This window comes from Oryzias latipes, chromosome 9 (genome assembly GCF_053564925.1).
Source record: "Oryzias latipes strain Hd-rR chromosome 9, Olatipes_Hd-rR_3.1".
In the NCBI taxonomy this organism is placed as follows: Eukaryota; Metazoa; Chordata; class Actinopteri; order Beloniformes; family Adrianichthyidae; genus Oryzias; species Oryzias latipes.
The window spans coordinates 2136706-2156495 of NC_136245.1; the positions used below are offsets into that span (position 1 = coordinate 2136706).

Sequence of the window (19790 nt, forward strand, 5' to 3'; positions counted from 1 at the left end):
AAGTAAAACATAAAATCAAAAGGATCATGAATACATAGAAATTAATAAGAAAATACTAAATTGAACTAACTAAACAGACTAAACTAAACTTGACATCTCTGTCCCTTAGACCAGTGTTTTTCAACCAGTGTGCCGTGGGAGATGGTCAAGTGCGCCGTGGAGAAATTGCCCTCATTCACTGATCTAAAAACATTTTCCATCTCCAGGAGATCAGCTCTTTGTTCATCCAAACAGGCCCTGATAAAACACTGAGTAGTTAGGAATATAAAAGATCTTAAAATTACTTTTTATTTGTGTTTATTTAATTCTATTAAAGACATTTTGATAAGAATCACAGTACCGCGATTTAGCTGCAGCTATAACTGTGTAAGGAAAAGTCCCGCCCCTTTAACTGACTCCGCCAATCATTCTTGAAGGCTTAATCACATGTCATCAGTCTGACCAATCAGAAGTGGTTAAAGTCTTCACTTCCTTGTTCTTAATTCTGCTGGAATTTTTTTTTGGATGCTGGTGTGCCGCGGGATTTTTGTCAAGGTTAAAGTGTGCCGTGGCTCTAAAAAGGTTGAAAAACACTGCCTTAGACCCTCCTTTGCGGTAAGGAAAAATTCTACCGAATTATTTACAAGTCTGCAATAAAGGGCTTTTTCTCAGCAGCCAGCATCAATGCTTTGCCCTGTGCAACACGCCAGACACATGCTTAAGGGGCTGACTGATGATCATCCCTGGGCAGGTAAAAGAAAAGGGATAGATGATCGTAGAAAGACATCTTTACTGCAACGCCACGCTTGGTTTGAGGGGACTCCCCTGTGGACGGAGCCTGATTTTAATTTAACACTTTTGTTCATATTCTGAAAAGATTAATATTTTGGGTCATTGTTTTATTTTTTTAACAGAATCCTTGTGTGGCTGCTGTTACGTTTTGTGAAGGTCAGAGTCACCAACTACCTTTAGTTTGTGTTTTTTTGTGTTTATTTGTAGCCCCCAAGTCTGCTAAAACTCTTCATTTATTTGTATTTTTATCTTTTTTTATGCAGATCATTTTTTAAAGTAAAAGCTGAATATGTGATTATATCAGAGATCAGCAAATGAATCAATAGAAAACTGCTCTGGTAAAAAAAAAAGCGTCCAAGATCCTCTGAAGGTCAAAGGTCACTGAAACAAACACAAAACTGGCAGGGGATGAAGAGCGACAGCAGCTGAGTGCTGACGTCATGGCAGAAAATGTTCATCTCGCGCTAAAACTTCACGCGCTCCACCTGTGGAGCTGGCTCAAACACGTGATTCAATGCGGAAGCGGAAACGACTTTCCAACAGCTGAGCAGCCATAGAGATCATCTATGAACAGGATATCCCACTCCACCGACAAAACCCGCAAAATTCTCTGTAGGTTTTCGGTCTCCGTGTGAAGTTCATTTAACTGATTTCCTACATAAATATAATTTAAAAAATATATAAAAGCATGACATGAAATTATTTTTGATTAACTTTGACAAGTTAATTGTATTCAATTTAGGATCTGATTTATTCCTATTTCCTATATATGTTTGTTGTTCTGAGCACGACCAGAACAAACAGAAATGTGTCTGCAACACTAACCCTGAGCCAAACACCAGTGAAACCTGGAAGATCGTGGTGGACATCAGGAGACCTCCAAGACCACACACTGACCTGTTTAAACAATAGTTAAAAGGAAGAAATCCATCATAAAATCTTGGATTTTATATAACCTATTATGGGGGCTTTCAACATGTCATGCTAAGTAAAGACTGTTCTTCCGGAGGAGCTCATTGAGTTCCTTATGAACTTCTGCAGAAGGATAATACAGATCATCTTCTGCATACCAGTTATCCAGCTGCACAGTGAGCACACATCAGGAAACAATTGTCTGTGTGCAGCTCAGGGAATTATTTAAGTTACACTCTCAAAACCTGCATTCAATGGGCACCGTTCACAGCCCTGGCCAAGGAGACAAAACACTGATCCGTTAAAAACTAGGAAACATTCAAGATCCCTCAATAACACAACCATTCCCCCTCTTCCGACTAATGCATGTGCAAAGAACTCTGGGTTTTGCTCACTTCAGGGTAGATACAGGAAATCGTCTCCCTCCATCTAACCTACTCCTTTGCATCCTCCAACCGTGTCCTCCTTATCTTCAAACCTTCTCTTTAGTCTTCCTCTGGCAGAAACCTGGGTCAGATGCAATATTTGGAAAAATCTTATGTGAACAAGTTTTGTATATTTTGAGTGTTATGCCTTTTATTTATTTATCTTTTAACACCTGCTAACTAAAAGACAGTTGCCAAGCAAACTTTTTATTTATAATTTTCCACTAATTTGTGCATTTCTCCGATCATGGTTGAGTTTCTCCCGTCTTCCCTATCAGCGACGAGGAGGTAAACTCCAGTCTTAAAAACCGTCAAAGTGAGATGTCTCGCGCCTCGCGCTCACTGAAGGCAGCAGCTAACAGCGCGAGCTAATCCGGCTAGCAGCTGTGATGGCGGAGCTGCAGGCCTCCTCGAGCCAGCCGGGGCTGAAGGCTGACGGCCTGGCCGATGTCATTCAGCGGGCCCGGCAGGTAACAACCACACCGCCGTTCAGCGTGCAGCCGTTCCCAGCCGAGCGGGGCTGTTTGGACCGAACCGAAGCACTTTTCCTGGGTTTGGCCGTGTTGTTGAGCTCGTGCTCCGAACTTCTGCAACACTCACGCGCGCGCACACTTTCACACACTTAGCATGCTAACTAGCTCTGAAAGCTGCTGGGAGTTGGACTTTAGACCGGTTCGGTCCGGTCTGGTCCACTTTGTCGGGGCTGACACGGTGTGAGGGGTAGTTTTGGGGGAGTTTGTAGAGCTGTCAGCCCGAGGGGAGCACAGGGGGAGCACAGGAGGGGGGTGAGAAGTTTGGCCACACGTGTCACTCAGGCAGCGGAGGACCTGTTGGGTCTGCGGGGGGGGGAAGCCCTCCCAGCGGGACCCGGGTTCCCGCTTGGACCCAGTTGCTGCCTGACGGGGGGGGGGGTCACACTGAGCTCCAGCATTAAAGTCGGGGCTGCCCCCCACCCCCACCCCTGTTTACTGTAAGTTGGTAGAAAGTAGGCTGGAGTTATGCAACCGCCTCAGAGCCACTAACAGGCGGCGGGGGTGTGCCTGTGCTCCGGGCTGATCGATGCAGCGGATTTCCTCATGGATCAGCTCAGCCCGACCTGGCTCACCTGGGGACTCCCCACCTGGACAGGTGAACCGGTGGGGCCCTCTCTGAAGCAGTGGGAGCTGTGCAGCCTCACGTCAGCCTGAAACCAGAGTTTCCAGGAGAGAAAAAGTTCAAGACGTAACAAGTCACCAAGTTAGGCGGCGTCACATCTTCCCTGCAGTTCTTCCCCTGGAAAAATAAAACTACGGGCGCGTACGGCAGACTACTGTAAGGCTTACCGGTCATTGCTCCAATCCTTGGTGTCTTTAGGAAACATTTTGTTTCTGTTGCACCAAACGAGCTCAGCGTGGACTGTTGGATGAGCCTTTAGGACCAACCGCGAGTCTTTGAGTGGAATTCCTGGTGCTGCTTGACCGAGGAGGAGAACGTCTGCCTGTAAAGGTTCTTTGCCGACTGAAATGTGAGCGGCTGTGATTCTTTAACACACTTTAAACAAACCCAAATAGGAAACATCAGACTGGAACCTGTTGGGCCTGCTGTCTGCAGCGGTTACCTCCATCGCATTCGTTACCGTACATCATCGGTGACCTTGAAGGTGACCTTTTAAGGAGCGAAAAGGTGCTTTTGTCAGTCTCTCCTGAATGTTACGGCTTCATTGCCCCTGCCTGAGCTCTGAATTCCTGAGGTTTACATGCTGAAGCTGACACTTGCATACCAGCTCTGAACACGTATATCTATTGGAATCATGAGATGATCTGGGAAGTTTAGGTCAACGGTCTGCCCCACTTGGGCTTTTCTTTGAGAGTTGACGGGTTTTGAACCTGGTGCGAAGCGCCCTTTGATGCTTCTCTGAGGAGCTCCCGGGCTAACTTTAAGTCATGCTAAGGCTACAAATACTAATTTGATTTAGTTCCCATGACGAGAAGCCAAGAGAGGAGACGGACAGAGAACGGCACCAGTTTTATCATATCCGGTTAGATGTCTATGGTCCGTCGGGCGTACAGGACACCAGGATGCAGGCCTGTCAGAGATGTGGAGGGAGCAAAAAATGCTAGCAGATAGCTTCAGAATGTATGCAATATCCAGCCCAGCTGTGACAAAGATATAGGGAGGAAGTTGGCATGTTAAAAACTACATAAAGGAGTTGTAGACGACATGCGTGTTTACGGATTTGGTAGGGTTTACTTATGAAGCTTTTAAACTTTAAGCATTTCTTTAGCAGTTTTAAGCTAATTTTATTGTAAAATCTAGTAAAGAAACGTTTGCAAAGCTAAAAAGTGTTTTATTTTCATCGCTCAGACTGACAGAAACCAGAACAGTTTGAGGCCTTAATCCAGACCTGCTCAACATCTGCCTGGTTTCCAGCTCTCCTGCACTTCCTGCTGCTGATCACCTGCATCAGGTGTGTTCAGGCAATCAGAGCTGGACGCCTGAGTCAGCAGAAAGCAGTGAATGGCGAAGTGTGGCACGTGTAGCGTGTGCGGGTGGGGCAGCCGCGCTTTCATCGGAAGGAAAACGGTACAAGAAAGTAGAACTGTCATTTTTAAAGCTTTCTCCTTACTTTTCTATTTTAGAAATAAAAGCACATCTGGGAATTTTAAAGGTGGACACTTAGCTTAGTATTTTTCAACCTTTGTGAGCCAAGCCACACTTTCTCCTTGACAAAAAAAAACACCAGCATCCAAAAATTAAAAAAGGAGAAACTCTATAGTCTGTATTGATCTACAGTCCCTCCATGATCTCACGTGCATTAGTGTGATAATTGTGGCAGAAAAAGCTGGAAGTTGCAGCTGTTTTTTCTAAAAGTTGTAATGAAAGTTAAGGTAGTTTTAGTCAGTAATAATTTTCAACTAAATTATTTGAAATTTTACCCTGGTAGGTGTTTTTTCTTCCAGTTTATTAACATGTAATTTTATGTAACCTCACAAAAAACAAATGAATTCTTTCTAAATAGTGATTTATTTATTTTTTTATATTTATTTCAATGTTGGTGCAAAGGCAACTGAATTTTTTAACAATATGATCAAAATATGTTTGATAAATTTGACACAGAAAAACTAACATATTTATGTTTTCTGTAGCTACACAAAAAGTGAACATGTTGAAGTTTAATTAGTTTTTCTTTTGTCTTAATCAAAGATGAAGTCTTTGAAAACTTTTAACAAAAAAGTTTTATTTCTTTTTAGATGATTAAATTGTTTCAATTTAGTTTGTCTGTTTCACCTTCATCCTGTTTCTTAAATGTTGTTCTTACTTCTTCTTTAGTTTAACATCTAAAATAATCCAGACGTTCTTAGAAAAGTGTTTCAGTTAGAAAGATGACTTGGACCAAACTCTGGGATGTTTGGCTGTTAAGAAACACAAACCTTGAAGGAGAAATAAACTGTTGACCTCTGACCTCTGATTTCATCAAGAAGATTTAAAACTGTTGGATGTGTTCTTGTGGTTTAAGACGTTTAACTCATTGTACGCTGAGACGCTGTCACTTTAACCCAATGCACCATGGGAGATGTAGTGATGGCAGACAGACTCTCTTCTCTGAGCTTCATTGTTTTGTTCTCTTGTTCCACGGTCTGACACCGGATTCTGTGGAAAGCTACACCGCTAAAGACGAGCTTTAGCTGGTATTTTTGTTGGAACTGAGAGACTTTATGAGCAGAATCGGAACAAGGAAGTGAAGACTTTAACCACTTCTGATTGGTCAGACTGAGGACGTGTGATTAAGCCTCCAAGAATGATTGGTGGAGACAGTTGAAGGGAGACTTTTCCTAAAACAGAGCTGAAGCTGCGGCTAAATCGCGGTACCGTCATTTAATAGAATCAAATAAACACAAAGAAAAAAGTATTTTGTGATCTTTCATATTCCTAACTAGTCAGTGTTTTATCAGGCCTGTTTGGATGAACACAGAGCTGAAATCCTGGAGATGGGAAATGTCTTTAGATCAGTGAAAGAGGGTCATTTCCCACGGCACACTGGTTGAAAAACACTGGCTTAGACAGCCTCAGGTCACAGGTAATAAAAGTTTTGAATATACTTTCAGTTTTAACCTATTTTTTTTCTCTTTAAGTATCAGTGACATGCTGTTAAAGATAACAGTAAAGTAAACAACAAATAAGTGATCTGGCTAACTACCAACCATGTGGTCTGGTTAATGGTGCTTCCTGCTGTTCCTTGGATCTTTCTGTGTCTTAAATACATTTTTCCATTGAAACAGCTTCATTCAGAGCCCGTACCTGCAGGTCTACTGGAGTGAATGTTGCTGCATTAAAAGCTCTCAATGTTTCCTTCAACAATCGGGAGTGTCTCTAACTGTAGACGACCTCATCACGCATCTGATCGAATGTCTGCTTTAGACCTGGAAAAGGACCTAAAAACCTGCAGCTTCAGGCTTTTTCCCCAGTGTGGGATCTATTGAAGTCTCATGTTTAAAATGCAGAACGCAACCGTGTGGTGCATTTAAACCCACTGAATTATACCTGGCCCTGCGACACACTGGCGACCTGTCCAGGGTGTCCCTGGCCTTTGCCCGCAAGTGGCCGGGATAGGCTCCGGCAGCCCAGTGACCCCGGGAGGGAACAAACAGGTTAGAAATGAATGATGTCCATGTTGGCCCTACTGGAGAGTACATCCAGAGACTCTGCTGCATTGGGTCTGGGGAAAGCCGCATTCCCACCGTTCTCTGTGGCATGGAAATGAGTTAGCATGATTTCACTAACACCATCAAAATTAAATTTGTCCAGTTATGTGTCCGTGTCCACCATAAACACCAGCATTGACAACCACATCGTTCCTGATGTCACCATATTTCATATTTGGAAGACTCGCAGTCACATTTGCTCTACAGACAAAAGGATCGTCCATCTTTCACTTTTTTTTCTACACCTGATCGCGTTGAGTCGCTAAAGTCCCGCTCCGATCGTCTTTTGATCTATTTTCAAAGTCTTCCCAGTTGTCTTTAAATTATGATTATTCTGTTTATAACCAAAATTAATAAGAAGCTGTTGTTTTCTAGGAAATTTTCTGCAGAGCGGCAGGATTACATTAGTTGAGTTGTGGGCGGGGCAGTTGGTGTGTTACCCATCATCCATCTGTTTACGCTCTCTCCCGCTAGCTTACAGCCCCTCATACCTCATGATCAGAATGGAGCAGAGCAGGAAGCTTGCGTCCTGCAGATTTTAGTTTCTGTACGTATTATCTACAAGCTTTTTCAAACTACATTTTCTTCGTCTGCTCCTGATTCACAACAGTTTAAATATGTAGAAATACTCAGGAATGCAATTTTGATCTTTATTTTCTTTCTATGTATCACCCATCATTAGAAAAATGCCACAGATACAAGTTTTGACACCGATTTTATTTTAGTGGGTCTTTAACACAAACTCTTTTCAGTTGTATTGAACCGTGACACTTCTCATACGGTACTTTAAATGATCCCTGTGAGGACTGGACATGTGTCAGCAGATCAACTCTTGTCACCTCAGTGCTCAGAAAGGATTTGGTAGAAGTTCGTATTAGATTTTTAGATATTTTTATTTATAGATTTAAGCCAAAAGGTGTAGTTTCATGTTTTTCCGTCTAAAGTCCAGTAAAGTTTCTAGTGCTGCTTTGGATAAAGGTTACCTGATGGACGTGAGCACCTGTTTGTCCTCACTGACCCATTTTTCTATTGAACATTTCCTCTTCGTGACTTGAACTGCGTCGGAACATGACTGGAACCGAGTGCAGTGACCCTCTGACGCAGACGCTGTGAAACATGCGAGGCTGCTTCAGGCTGTGGTGGAGCCTTATAAGGCAGGCGTTGGGCTGAAGAGTCTCTACAGGCGGTGCTGTGTTCTGTTAGAGCGTCACCAGCAAACCCATGTTCGCTCTGAGCCCGGCGGTCCAGACAAACTCTGTGCTCCACCAGCTCCAGTACTCCCCATGATTTTCTGATGCTGGACAAGACCCACCAATCGTTGCTGTTTGGTATTGTGCATTGTGGGTGTTGTGGATCTTGATGTTGATCAAAAAACTTGTTTTTATGCCTTAAGCGTTTTTATCTTGTCTCATTTTATAGTGATAGTATAGTTTTTCCTTTTTCAATATACTTCTTAATAAAGTATTCTCTTCTCTTTGTTGGAAAAACTGGATTTCTCTGAACTGACCTCTGACCTGGAAGTTTGGACTTTTTTACAGTGTGGAACTTGCTGCTTAAAGCTGTTCCTGCTGTGATCTGAGAGGGTTTTTATGGAGAACCTTTAAGCCTTTCGATGTATTCAATCTCGAACCAGATCAGTTTTAGATTCATCCCGAGTCTGGATTTAGACAGAAACTTGAAGGTGGATTGAAAACGTCCATTTAACTTGTTCAGAGCTGAATGAGGGCTTTTGTGGTTTTGATTGAAGCTCAACTCTCTTCTTGACTTTAAACATGAATAGCTGATTACTGTTCTGTCTGTATGGGATCACTTGCGGCATGGGCGGTACCGTACCTGAGTATGTATGCTCACTGCTAGCACGTTAGCATGATGCTAGCTGAATCCTGTGACGCTCCAAAGGTTTCACTTATTGGTTTTAATGTAAGGAAAAGTTTAAAAAGAAAGTAAGTTATTACAACTTACTCTTAAAAATAAATATTTAAAGTAGTCTGTTAAAAAAATGTGTTAAATTGTAAAACCAGAACGTTAACAAAACTGTAAACAGCATTGAGTTCTACAAGACCGCCTAGAGAACACATAAAAATTGCCTTTAGCTCCAGAATGCAACGTTGAATGCAATTGCTGTGGCAAATTTGCGTCTGACGCTTTTCCAAAAGTATGCTCATATACCAGACGCATGTGGGAGGAGCTACCATCAAAAGTACTGGGAGAGTCTCATTCAGAGACCCTCCCAGTACGGTGAGTTTCACCGTCTACGGCAGGAGCGGCGTCTGAATCACGGAGGCTTTAGCGGAACATCCATCTGTGTGACCCAGTATGACGACTTGCTGTCCCACATTAGTCCCAGGAGGGAAAACTCATCATTAGAAGAACTTTTTATTATTGTCTTGATACAAATAAGAAAATATGAAGTATGAACAACAGTTTGCGCTCCATGTTGGTTTTGGACTCCAACATGGAGTAGGTTTTCTTTCTGATGGGGATAGATGGGTTATGCCGATTGTTGATTCGATCCTGGTGCATATAAACTGTTTATTCCGGTCGTGGGTCACTACTGCGCTGGCTTTTACGTCATGCATAGACGGTGTGGCGCTCCATAGGAGGCTTTGGAGCGTGACCAGGACCGGTCGCCTGCTCCACCCGTGCAAACTGTGTCTCTGAGCAGAGCAACTGGTCTCATAGCTTCCCGTTAGCGGGCAGGGGAGGGTGCTTTGTTACGATGAGCGGAGGCTTCGGGACCGGTCCGAGGGACCGGAGACCGATCAGGAGTTCTGAGTCTTCTGGGAGGACTGTCTCTCCGAGCAGAGGAGCGGCTCTGGGACGGTGTGTAAGCGGCTTTTGAATGGAGAAACGGCAAACAGTCCTGAGAAACCATAAAAACAATCGTGTCCTGGCAAATTAAAGGCTGATGTTATTCCCACATATCAACGTGCAGCCAAGATGCACATTGCAGCATTGACCGCATGGATTTGAACTGCATCCACGTCTGAATGTTGTTGTTGGCACGTATTAGCCTAATCCTAACCCTTCTTCCGGCTCTGTGTGGCCAAGAATAAAGCACAGATTTAAAAAAAATATGAGTGAACAAGCCCTTACTCAATAATGATCATAACAATAATAAAATTGCGTTCGAAGATCATCTCGCTCTATGCGGCAGCTTGTTTGTTTACGAAACTCAATATTTCTTCTTCTATCATTGTTTCCACTGTTTTAGAGACTTCTGCGCTTGTCCAAAGGATTTATTCTGACCGAAAGTGTGGCGTATGTAAATGTCTGTTATAACTGGATAAAGTTTTTCTGGTCACAGTTCACAATTTAATTCTAATCCGATCTGTTATCCGATCAAAGATATTTTGCTCATGTTTCGCACTGGGACGCCAGTGAGGCATAAATCACATTTGATGTGAAAGTAGTTGAAGACTTTTGTCTTCTGTGCTTCATCAAACTCTTTATTATTTATAGATGAACATCCATGAAAATGATGCACACTGCCACCCACTGTGTAGGCGTGAACACTGACCTCTGTTCTCAGACTCTGGTTAGTTTAACCAGAGGTCTGCAGCCTTCATCATCTAAAGGCCTGTACAAGCCGTTTGTCATGGACCAAAAACTCAATGAGGAGCTGCAAAGCTGACAAATATATCACTGTTTTGTGTTTGTTTTTGTTGCTGTCAGGATCATTGATACTCAAAAATGTCATTTCTCTTATAACTTAAGTCTACAGATCCTTTCCAAAAAAGTAGAATATTATAGAAAGCTGTATTACTTTCCATAATTCTATTCAGAAAATTAAACTTTCATAGGATATAGATTTGAGGCCCTCAGTTTAATTGATTTCAAGTATTTATTTGGTAATTTTACGTAATTTGGGGTTCCAACTCACAAAAACCTTTGCAAAACGATAAAGACCGTTACAGTGATTCTGGACTGAACACAGCAGAGTTTACCAACACCGGCCCAGATCCTGACTGACTGTAGAGATTTCACTCTGGACCTCCAGCAGCTCGGGTTCTGCTCCACACCAGTCTTCCTCCAAACCCTTGATTCCCAAATGAAAGACTTTCCTTTCATCAGAACCAGGACCTTGGACCTCTGGCCAACAGTCCAGTCCTTCACTTTGGTCCCGTTGAGACGTTTCCTCCGTTGGTCCGGCCTCAGAAGTGGTTTGACCCGAGGAACCCGACAGTTGGAGCCCGTCTCCTGAATGTGGTTCTTGAAGCTGTTCCTCCTCCTGGTTCCAGTCTTCCTGGAGGTTTTTCTTGAATCTTTTTGATGATCCGCTCTTTAGCCGCTGCCTCTTCTCCTGACACATTTGTCCTCCCGTCAGACTTTCTGTCCATCTGCTCGGACACGGCCAGCCTCCTTAGCGAGGAACATTAGGGGCTTCCCCAGATGGTGGAGGGGGTCAGTGAGGGTCTCCTGGATAGTCGTCACATCTGAAGTTTTCCACGTTGAACCAAACGACCAAATTAATGACATCTGGGGAACATGTGCAGGTGTTTTGGATTTAGCAGAAGATTATTGGTGAAAATCCATTGAAAACATTCATGTCCTGCAAAATTTAGGCAGATTTCTCCAGTTTTCTAATTTCCTTAAATCCTGTTTTCGTTGGTTATGAGCTGGAATCACAATTTTTGTATTAAAAAAAAATCACAAATACTTCAATTGAATGAAACGGTGGCCCTGAATCTATGAAAGTGTAATTGTTCGAATGAAATGTTGGAATTTAATTCACTTTTTCATGATATTATTTTCTTGTTTTGGAAAGGGTCTGGACTTTGGTCGTCCTTTTTCCTACAATCTACTGCAGTTAACCTGAACATGAAAAGGAATTCAACTTTTGAGTTAATTTATCTGCTGATCCAAACAGGGTTTTTTGTCTGAAGCTGCTTCTCCTTCTGGTTTTAGATGGTGGGTAAGATGGGTGGAGAAAACATACCCCACCTCAACAGCTCCTCAGGAAGCGTCGAGCCCTCTCTGTACTACCAGAAACGAGGTGGAGAAGACGGAGGTGAGTCGGTCAGAACAGGCTAGGTCCACCTGATGAAGCATTTGAGTACCATCTGAGAAATATTCAAAAGGAGTTTTCAGTCCAACACTTGCATCTCAAATACCAGGGAAGAAAAATCATTATAGTGATTTAGAAACATGCGAACCAATTAAAAACACTTTACACCTTGAATAGGATTACAAACTGGCTGAACTCCCAAAGAATTATTGAACATTTTAAAAATCAGCAATGAGTTGGGGAACTGGCTAGACCAGCAAAATGTAAACCAAGTTTCTCTTCGAGCAAAAGAAATTCAAATTCCCCACAGACACTCACCAGCCGTTTTCTAATGTACTCTCATGCTCGTTCATGCAAATTTCCAATCAGCCAATCACATGGCAGATGGATTTAGTCATCTAGACAAGGTCCAGGGATCAGAAAGAGGAAGAATTGACTTTGAACCACGGTTGTTGGTTCCAGACAGGCTGGTCTGAGGATTTCAGAAACTGCTGATCTACTGGGATTTTCACCCACGACCATCTCTAGGGTTTACAGAGAATGGTCCAAAAATAGGAAATATACAGTGACCAGCAGGTCTGTGGTCAGAAATGTCTTGTTGATGCTAGAGGTCAGAGGTCAGACTGGTTCCAGCTGATAGAAAGACAACAGGAACTCAAAGAACCACTGGTTCCAACCGAGGTCTGCAGAAGAGCATCTCTGAAAGAACAACACGTCCAACCTGGAGGCAGATGGACTACAGCAGCAGAAGACCACACCAGGTACCACTGCTGTCAGCTAAGAACAGGAAACTGAGGCTACAATTTCTAGAACATGACAATGAGTTATCTGGACTCAAACAGCCTCCACAGTCACCAGAACCCAATAGAGAACCTTTGGGATGTGGTGGAACGGGAGATCGGCATCATGGATGTTCAACAGACAAACCTGCAGCAACTGATGCTGTCGTGTCAACATGGACCAAAGTCTGAGGAATGTTTCCAGAACCTTGTTGAATCTATGACACCAGGGATTGGGCGGTTCTGAAGGCTAAAGGAGGTCCAACCCGTTACCTAAGTGTGTGTAGCTGGGAGAGAATGAATTCAAGTTCCATTAAAGGTAATAGAAAAGAATTTTGCACTTTTGGTAAATAAACAAAAAAACAACAAAATAAAATCAGTGTCAAGACCAAACTATATGGACTATTTGACCGCCATGTGGACGCAGAGCACAGACATGGACTCTGCTGCAGCTGCTGACAAACGTCCGTTTCATCAGACAGGAAATGCTTGTGTGAGATGAAGAGACGCAAATTGAAGAATCTCTTTGATTTTCAGAACTGGGGCTCCATGCTCCTTTTCTTCCTCCCAGGACCAAATTCACCTCCCCAGCAAAAGTCTGGTCCCTCATTCTTCTCATCAGTGAATGCTGGTGCCTTTTTGCGTTTCCATGTTTTTTCTCTTTTTAGCTGGTCTGTGTGGACCAGAAGTCTCAATGGTTACTGTGGGGGAAATTACTTATTTCCCTCAATGAAATGTAAATAAATGTGTCTCAGATCTTAAAAGTAGATTTCCTGATCTTCAAAAAGACACATTTTAGATGAAATGTATTGCTCTGGTTTTGTTGCTGGTCATTTAAACGGGTGTTTTTCCCTTCTCTGATGCCCTACTGTCATCGTTAATCTGCTCCGGTTTTGGGTCGGATCACCGGCTCCCTGCTCCACACCGGTCTGAGGCAGGGAGCACAAGGCCTGCCGATTGTAGTTCCCAACAACTACAGGCCTTTTCTAACAGTAGTTTTTCATCAGCTCTTGATTCACCACGATTTGAATAAAGAAAAATTTACAAATGCAGTTTTAGTCTTAATTTTCATCAAATATGTCCGCCATCGTCAGAAAAATGCCACAAGAACATGTTGAGAACACCAAAAACCCAACTTTCTTAAGAGGCGGTCTTTGAATGTATAGTGACATTCAGTGTCTGAAAGAAATTCTTAAACTCTAATTGTGAATAATTTTGTTAATCTGATGTGGAACCATCCAACGGTGCTCAGAGAACTGAGACCCTTAGGAGGGTCTAGGGGCCGGGATGCCCAGTTTACTTTAGTCTGTTTAGTTTAGTTTAGCCATTGAATTCTATGACTTTATGTTCTTTATGGTTTATTACACAACAACCGGTTTGAAGCCCATTGAGGTGACAATTGTTGTAAATATGCATAAATAAAATTGAACTGCGTTAGATCTTTGAGTTTCTAATAAACTCCAATGTTTTTGTTTTACCTTCACCGTTTGTCCAAATCTGCTGCCCGAAGCCACAAACCTTTAGCTTAAGAGCAGAAAGTGGAAGACAAGACCCTCAGGTGAAGGTTTCCTCTTGTCTAATCACCGTCTCCGTCTCTCAGTAGGTAACCAGCTCCCGGCCATGGGCCATCAGAGGTACGAGCAGCACTTTTTATTGATCAAACACAAATATTCAGCTTCATGGTGTTGTTGCTTCACATCAGTGTGAAAATGTAAATTTGATAGATTTGGCCATCTGCTGAAGGATCAGCATAACGACTTGACGCGGCTGCTCTCTGGATGTTGATGTGTGTTTTTGTTCGTTACAGCAGAGTAATCACAGAGGATTACAAGGTTCCAGACAGGATGGTGGGCTTCAGTGAGTATGACGGCTGCACTCGGACAAACCACAGTCACATGCTCCACATTTACTCCTTTCCAACATGATAGAAGTTAATCTGAGCGCCGTCCGACAGTCTCCTTCGGTTATTGAACCTCAGAATGGTTATCGTGGTCACTGCTCAGCCCCAACATCAGCCTCTCCTGTATGTCATTCCTAGAAAGTTTAAGTCAAGTTTTCTTGTTTTGAGCTTGGTCAACTTTTATCTAAAGTCCCTTTGGCGATCTAAACTACCATTTTATGGTTAAAAACATGTTCAATTGAATATAAATGTCTTGGTGGATGGACGCTCTAAACAGTTGCTCATTTACATGGAGCTGATTTGTCTTTTATCTGTTTGGTCGGCGCCATGTGAGGAAGAGTTTCTGGAATTTGAAAGAAGTTTGTGTTGAATTATAATAATAATTTTTTAACTTTTTGTTTGGACTCAAACATATCAGAGGTTTGTCCTTATATGGTTTCTACTGTCTTCTACCCAATAGAACATTTCATCCCAAACATTTTGTCATTTAAATCAAGGGAGACTTGTTTTTTGAATGGTATCTGATTTCCCGTCGGTCTCCTCTGATGTGGAACTGTGATAGACCAACTTTAAGAAGCATGACAGCAGACACTGATTGTTCTTCCGATGTCTGATCCAGTTATTGGTCGAGGAGGAGAACAGATCACACGGATCCAGCTGGAATCGGGTTGTAAGATCCAGATCGCGGCCGGTGAGTTGGATGTGGCGTTGACCTGCTGCCGCCGAAGCTGTCGGGGATTGAGCCTTTTGTTGTGTTTGCAGACAGTGGAGGTCTGATGGAGCGGCCGTGTTCGCTGACTGGATCTCCAGAGAGCATCGAGTGAGTTCCTGTTCCAGTTTCTCAGTGTAGAGTCTGGGTCACCTCCCTGTTTTCTGTGCTGCATATCTGTCACTTACAGAATCAAATACGTCGAGATTCCACCTTCATGTGGATCCAAAGTGTTGCAAGAACATTTCTGCAGTTAAGGAGAACCTTAGTGCGAGGCATGGAGAAAACAGCCAGGAGCTTTACCAGGAGCAACCGACCTGAACAGGAGACGAGGAAAAGAAGCTTTTTATGAATTAACAGTCAGCCAGAAAATGGCTTCTTGAAGAGTTTAGGGAGAACGAGCAGGAAAGAACAAAGAAACATCCAAATGTTCTGAATACAAAGAGTTTTATGTCTTGGTACATCTGGAGCCAAACTAAAGGATAAAATCACGACACGATGGTGGCAGTGTGATGGTTTGGCTTCTTTGCTGTTGTCAAAAGTTGCTCCATGGTTCAGTGGTAGCAGAGAAGAGGATGCCACCACTTGGTGCTCTACGTGTTTAGCGAATAACCAAGAAGAAGACGGTTGTCTGGCAGAGGTTCTGGCAGACGTGTTGGTCGTAAAGGACCGTGGCGTTTTTCATACACCTCAACAGATGGCAGCTGTGAGGTTTAATATGAGCTCTCTAATGGGAATCTGTTATTCCATTCAATTCCATTTTATTTCTATAGCCCAATATTGCAATAAGTCGTCTCAATGGGCTTCATACTGGAAACTGCATAAGGTTTTGGTTAATTAACAGAAAAACACGGGTTCCTGTTAGAAAATGTATTCATGTCAAATATCTGTAATATACAACAGATTTTTAGTGCCAGTTTACAAACAAAGCGTTTTTTTAACACGACTTTAAAGTCCTAAATTTACAAGAAATAGTCATTAATTTACGGGAAAAAACAGCAAAGTTGTCTGTTTATCAGAGCCATGCTTGAAGATAAAAGATGCGGAGCATTTGGTGAAGTTTTTTCCCCGGATAGGTTTCAAAAAAACGGTCAGTGAGAGTTTTCCCTCTCTTATCTGTAGACGTTTGACCGAATCACTGTTTTTCAGGCAGGCGAAGCGACTGCTTGTCCAGATCGTGGAGCGCTGCAGGAATGGGCCTGGTTTCCATGGTGACAGCGAGGGCGGGACCTCGGTGCAGGAGATGCTGATCCCAGCCAGCAAGGTGGGGCTGGTGATCGGCCGAGGAGGAGACACCATCAAGCAACTGCAGGTAGAAACAGGTTTGAGCAGATCTGCTCTGGCCTTTTGTAGACATGAAACCAAAGACAAAGAAAGCAGAACGATCCTAAAGAATTTAGACAGAGTTTAAACTTTTACTGTTTCAGGAGCGAGCCGGGGTGAAGATGATGATGATCCAGGACGGCCCCATGCCCACGGGGGCCGACAAGCCTCTGCGCATCTCTGGCGACCCGTACAAAGTGCAGGTACTCGCCTCAGTCGTGACGGTACTAGTCGGCCGGTTTCAGGTCATGTGAGAAGAGTTCCTCTGGTCATTCACCGAGTCTGGCAGGTGTCAAGTGCACCTAAACCTTGGTGGGAATCAAACAAGCGAAACCTTCCTGACAGTGACGGGAGGGAATCACGAAGAAACAGCCCACGGCAGGAAACTGAGGAAGGGGAATATATGTTGGAGAGCGTCTAACTCCTTGATGGTAGTGTTGGGTGGAGGTGTAGGCTACATAACCATGAAAAAACTATCGTGAAATAAAAACATCACCCAGCTTTAACCACTGTAAAAGTACTCGGAAACTCGCGATCTACTTCCAAAAATTTCAGTACATATTTTTGCGATTTCCAAGATTTGTGATTCTCAATCTTTATAAATATAGCAGAGTGTAGTACAAATATAATTTCGGAACGATGTATCTTTTGCTCTAAAATGCAGAATAATGTTGGATTTGAGGTTTATAAACTGGAAATGGGCAGTGCTACTTCCACTGGAAGTAAACAAATCTTTTAAAGTAATGTGTCGCTGGAGTTTCCCTGAAGTTCATAAGGCTTCATTCCAGCTCATTCTGAGGCTTTTCATACCACCGTTGCATCAATATGCAATGTTTTAGAACATACAGTGTCGCAGAACTTTGAAGATGCAGAAACTTTTGAGAACATTTGATTTGAATTGATCCAAACAGTGATGTTTATTTTGTTTACTGCTGAACTGAACCACTAAATTGATGAAGAAAGACTTGTATACAGTAACAAACACCATTTCTTCCTATCTAAATATTTGTTTTTATCAGTTTAGTTGATTCTGATCTCATGGTCTAAATATAGGTATAAATTATGGAGATTTAATGCTCATCATTTAAATTTAATACATCCAGTAAAAAGACATGGCAAGTGTGCAAACATGTTACATTAGAAAGGAAGAATCGTTGTTCCATCTGTGAATCGTTGAGCTTGATTCGTGAATTGGATCACCGCCTAAGTAACGATACACAGCCTAACGTCTGAGTAATTCTGGGACGAGGGAAAAGCCATAAAAGCAAATTGGTGACAATTTGGTGATAATTCATCAGGACGTTGGACAAACTTCTGTTTTTCATGGGAAAAGGTTTGTGATGTTTTCTTCTCCCTCAAACTAATATGTTGAATGAGCCATGATCGGTATTCACAGAGTACACCTGTAACGGGGTAATTAGGATTTTACTAATGGGGTGGGGTAACTTTACAGGTTTTTTATTACATTAAAATCTCAATTTAATATAATTATTGATGTCCAGGAGCATTTATCCAGAGCAGACGATTGACTGGCAATAAGAAACGTATTCATAAAGACAAAGCTGTGCACAACTTTGCAGAAAAATCTAAACACAACATTTAGTTTTATGTTTAAGGTGTCTGTTGTGAACACGACTTTTCTTTGTTTTGAACATGAAATTTCTCCTGTAAACGAACTGTCAAAAATGCGTCACGGGGTGACGGGCGCATCGAGTCCTGAAACATGGGTCGTTGAAATGTACGCATCCGTATTGAAGTTATTTTTATTACATTTTTTAGAATTTTATTTTTAGAATGTTATTGATCCCATAAGGGGGGAATTTTCTTGTTACTGTAGCTCTGTGGAAAATGGAATTACACAGATGCTAACACGGCGATCTCCGGCTGGTGCCGGCTGCCAACAGCTGACCGTGTAAACAAAACACCAGCGGATTGTTTCAGAGCCAGAAAGGAGGACCAGACTCTACTCTATTAGATGTTAAAATAAGTCTGTCAAAATTGGTTGATAAGACGATAACAAAACTGCTATAGTCACTGAGCTAAAGACTGCTAACTGTCAACAGACTGTAGCTGCAGTAAAAAGAACTAAATATCAGAACACCCAACTTTCTCTCCTTTCTGGATTTTTTTATTATTACTATAGCAACAGTTGGCCACCAGGTTTCCTACTTTGGCTCAGTTTTTTTTTCTTGATTTAGTTTTTTCCCATCCATTTTTTTAACCCGCTACATCCCTTTCGGGTCACGGTGGTGCTTGTTACACCTGGACAGGTGTAGGCACCTGTACCGGGAATAAAGTGGCCCTGATCCCAGATTCACTGCTGGCCGCCGCCGTTGGCCGCCAGCAGCAGGGAAGCTGGGATCCTCTGCCGCCTGCTTATCATCTAATTTTTTTGACAAACATGGACGTGTTTTATACACCTATGAGGCATGTCTGCCATTCCTTTTTATTCCCAGCACTTCCAGGTCTGGTGCATCCTTTATACGATCAGCTGTTCTTGCCTGACAACAAAAAATGCTGCTGGACATGCAGGTATATATTTTTTATTTAAGAGAGATGTGGTATTAAGATCTTTTTGGCAGTCATCTTGCCTTTGTGATGTTGTGTATGTAAGTCTAGACCGGCCATTTCTTAGGGGTCTATTTCTCAAGAACCAAACAAACTCATTTAAAGAAACAACGTGATCAGATCAGGACATCTGTAGTCACTGCACTAATCTCTTTGTCTGTGATCATTTTTGTGCAGGTTCAAGGACATTAAAACATAAAATAAATATAAAACATAAGACATAAAAATATATAAAATAAGACATAAAACACTTTAGAAGGGCTTTCTAAAAAAACGGTTTGGTTGTTTCTGAGATTGGAGCCATTTCTGTTTCACAGGGATGCAGTGACCTCAACTCTTTGGGTTGTTAGCAAAACAAACTAAACTTGTTGAGAACCACCAATGATTGTTTTCATGTTAACTTTCAGTTTTCTTACAGTTACTAATTCAACCCTCCTCCTTTATCTGGGCTTGGGACCGGCAGAGTGCTTGTAAAAAGACACTCTGGCGGAGTTACTTTTTTTGTGTGGGAAGCCGGAGCACCCGGAGAAAAACCCACTAATGAATGGAAGAGCTCGCTAATTTAAAACTATCATGTGTTTGCAGTTTTTTTTTACATTGTCTTGTTTGGATTAGTCTAATTTTTAGCTGACCTGTCACTATAATACAGAAGGACAATGTACTGTGTGGACATAAAACTCGTTTCCATTCTGTTTATAATAGTCTTTCATTTA

At 42.4% G+C, this 19790-nt stretch overlaps 1 protein-coding gene across 10 annotated transcripts in view; it reads left to right on the forward strand.

Annotated features, from left to right (window-relative positions):
* The first annotated feature begins 2418 nt into the window (after nt 1-2418).
* Nucleotides 2419-19790, forward strand: part of LOC101173152 (far upstream element-binding protein 3) — a 33358-nt gene continuing 15986 nt past the window's right edge. For 2 of the 10 annotated variants that reach the window (XM_011479716.4, XM_011479720.3), the window contains exons 1-8: nt 2419-2578; nt 11699-11801; nt 14178-14211; nt 14385-14434; nt 15097-15168; nt 15240-15297; nt 16336-16498; nt 16614-16712. In XM_011479716.4, coding sequence (XP_011478018.1) covers nt 2498-2578; nt 11699-11801; nt 14178-14211; nt 14385-14434; nt 15097-15168; nt 15240-15297; nt 16336-16498; nt 16614-16712 — 660 coding nt within the window. In that variant the 5' untranslated portion in view covers nt 2419-2497. Of the gene's footprint in view, nt 2579-2947; nt 3613-11698; nt 11802-14177; nt 14212-14384; nt 14435-15096; nt 15169-15239; nt 15298-16335; nt 16499-16613; nt 16713-19790 lie in introns of those variants that run through there. The other 8 variants (XM_078952418.1, XM_078952421.1, XM_078952417.1 and 5 more) reach the window with 5 other exon arrangements.